Source organism: Triticum aestivum, chromosome 5A (genome assembly GCF_018294505.1).
Source record: "Triticum aestivum cultivar Chinese Spring chromosome 5A, IWGSC CS RefSeq v2.1, whole genome shotgun sequence".
NCBI lineage: Eukaryota > Viridiplantae > Streptophyta > Magnoliopsida > Poales > Poaceae > Triticum > Triticum aestivum.
The window spans coordinates 193831947-193833662 of NC_057806.1; the positions used below are offsets into that span (position 1 = coordinate 193831947).

The following is a 1716-nucleotide window of genomic DNA, read 5'->3' on the forward strand; positions in this document are numbered from 1 at the left end:
TACGCCGGAGGCGGACAGGGCTGCCGCGGCGGCGGCGGCGGCGGCGGCGGAGAAGGCGGCGTGCGAGTGGAGCGAGGCGGAGGAGCGGGGCGCGCGGGCCGCAAGGTCGAGCAGGAGCGCGATGCCGACCGCCATGGACGCGGGATCTCGCGGCGAGCGAGAGGTAGGGGGCCTGTCGGATTCGCCGGCTCGTGCCGCGTCAGTACCGACGACGACGGAGGTGGCTGCCGGTATGGGCTGGGCTTGGTCGGGCCCTTGGCGCGACCTGGCCTCCCCGTTTTATATTGAGCAGGTGAGTGGGTCGCCTAGTCGAATTACAAAACACTTTCCGCATCGAATTACAACCCCTTCCTTAAGAAAAGCTGAATGTATTTCTCAAAAAGAAAAAGCCGAATGTTTCTCAAAAAATAAAAATAAAAGACGAATCACAGCCCGGAGGCGAAGCAGATCAAGGTTTATATAGCTTGGCACTTGACAAAGAACCATGTTTTCTTTTCTTTTCTTGTGGGAAAAAGAATGGTGTTTTTTTGTGAAAGTGTTTTCAGTGTTCGACAATGGGAGAACTGTTATTTACAGGCAAGTTTAAACTTATCACGTCATAGTGGATCCTTTCCGCATCTTATTTAAACAAACTAGTAAATGCGCACGTGCAATACACGTTAGTATTTAGGCAATTTATTAATGGCATACGGATATATTAGCTATGTTATTATTTGTGTGTTAATTTTATAATTAGTGCAATATTTGGTATAATATTAATTGCACGTTAAACACGTTGAATCCTCGCCATTGAAGCAGTCTAGGTTATTGGATCGACTTAGTTTGATGGTCGAGATCAGTTGGATCTGCCCCTTTGGATCCTTTTATATTGGTATAGATTTAGATATAGACTAGCAAAAGTGCCCGTGCGTTGCAACGGGGACATGAATAAGCAAATGTGCTTCAAACGGCAGATCTACAAAGCTTTGCATTGCGAAAATCAATGGCGGTAGTTGTGGATCGATGAGCGGTTGCTTGAAGGAAAACTTTGGCATCGAGGGTTATTTGATGGTTCGCTCGAAAGGGATATGTGATGTAATGGAGCATTCCGGTGTTGTTGTAAGAATATAATGAGCATTAACCAGTGGTTAGATCGACAAAGGGGGGGTCGAACTAACCCGAAGAATGGCCGCGCGGAGAGTGGTACGCCGGAGGCGGACAAGGCTGCCGCGGCGGCGGCGGCGGCGGCAGCGGCGGAGAAGGCGGCGTGCGAGTGGAGCGAGGCGGAGGAGCGGGGCGCACGGGCCGCAAGGTCGAGCAGGAGCACGATGCCGACCACCATGGACGCGGGATCTCGCAGCGAGCGAGAGGTCGGGGGCCTCTTGGATTCGCCGGCTCGTGCCGCGTCAGTAGCGACGACGACGGAGGTGGCTGCCGGTATGGGCTGGGCTTGGTCGGGCCCTTGGCGCGACCTGGCCTCCCCGTTTTATATTGAGCAGGTGAGTGGGTCGCCTAGTCGAATTACAAAACACTTTCCGCATCGAATTACAACCCCTTCCTTAAGAAAAGCTGAATGTATTTCTCAAAAAGAAAAAGACGAATGTTTCTCAAAAAATAAAAATAAAAGACGAATCACAGCCCGGAGGCGAAGCAGATCAAGGTTTATATAGCTTGGCACTTGTCAAAGAACCGTGTTTTCTTTTCTTTTCTTGTGGGAAAAAGAATGGTGTTTTTTTG

General features: G+C 50.6%; 1 protein-coding gene across 1 annotated transcript in view; it reads right to left on the minus strand.

The window, feature by feature from the left end:
* LOC123102770 (uncharacterized) overlaps positions 1–1431 on the minus strand; it is a gene marked incomplete in the record, with an annotated part of 6781 nt that extends 5350 nt beyond the window's left edge. Inside the window, 2 exon segments of the mRNA XM_044524196.1 lie at positions 1–265; positions 1158–1431. Of these exon segments, the coding sequence (XP_044380131.1) occupies positions 1–265; positions 1158–1321 (429 nt within the window).
* Positions 1432–1716: the final 285 nt, after the last annotated feature.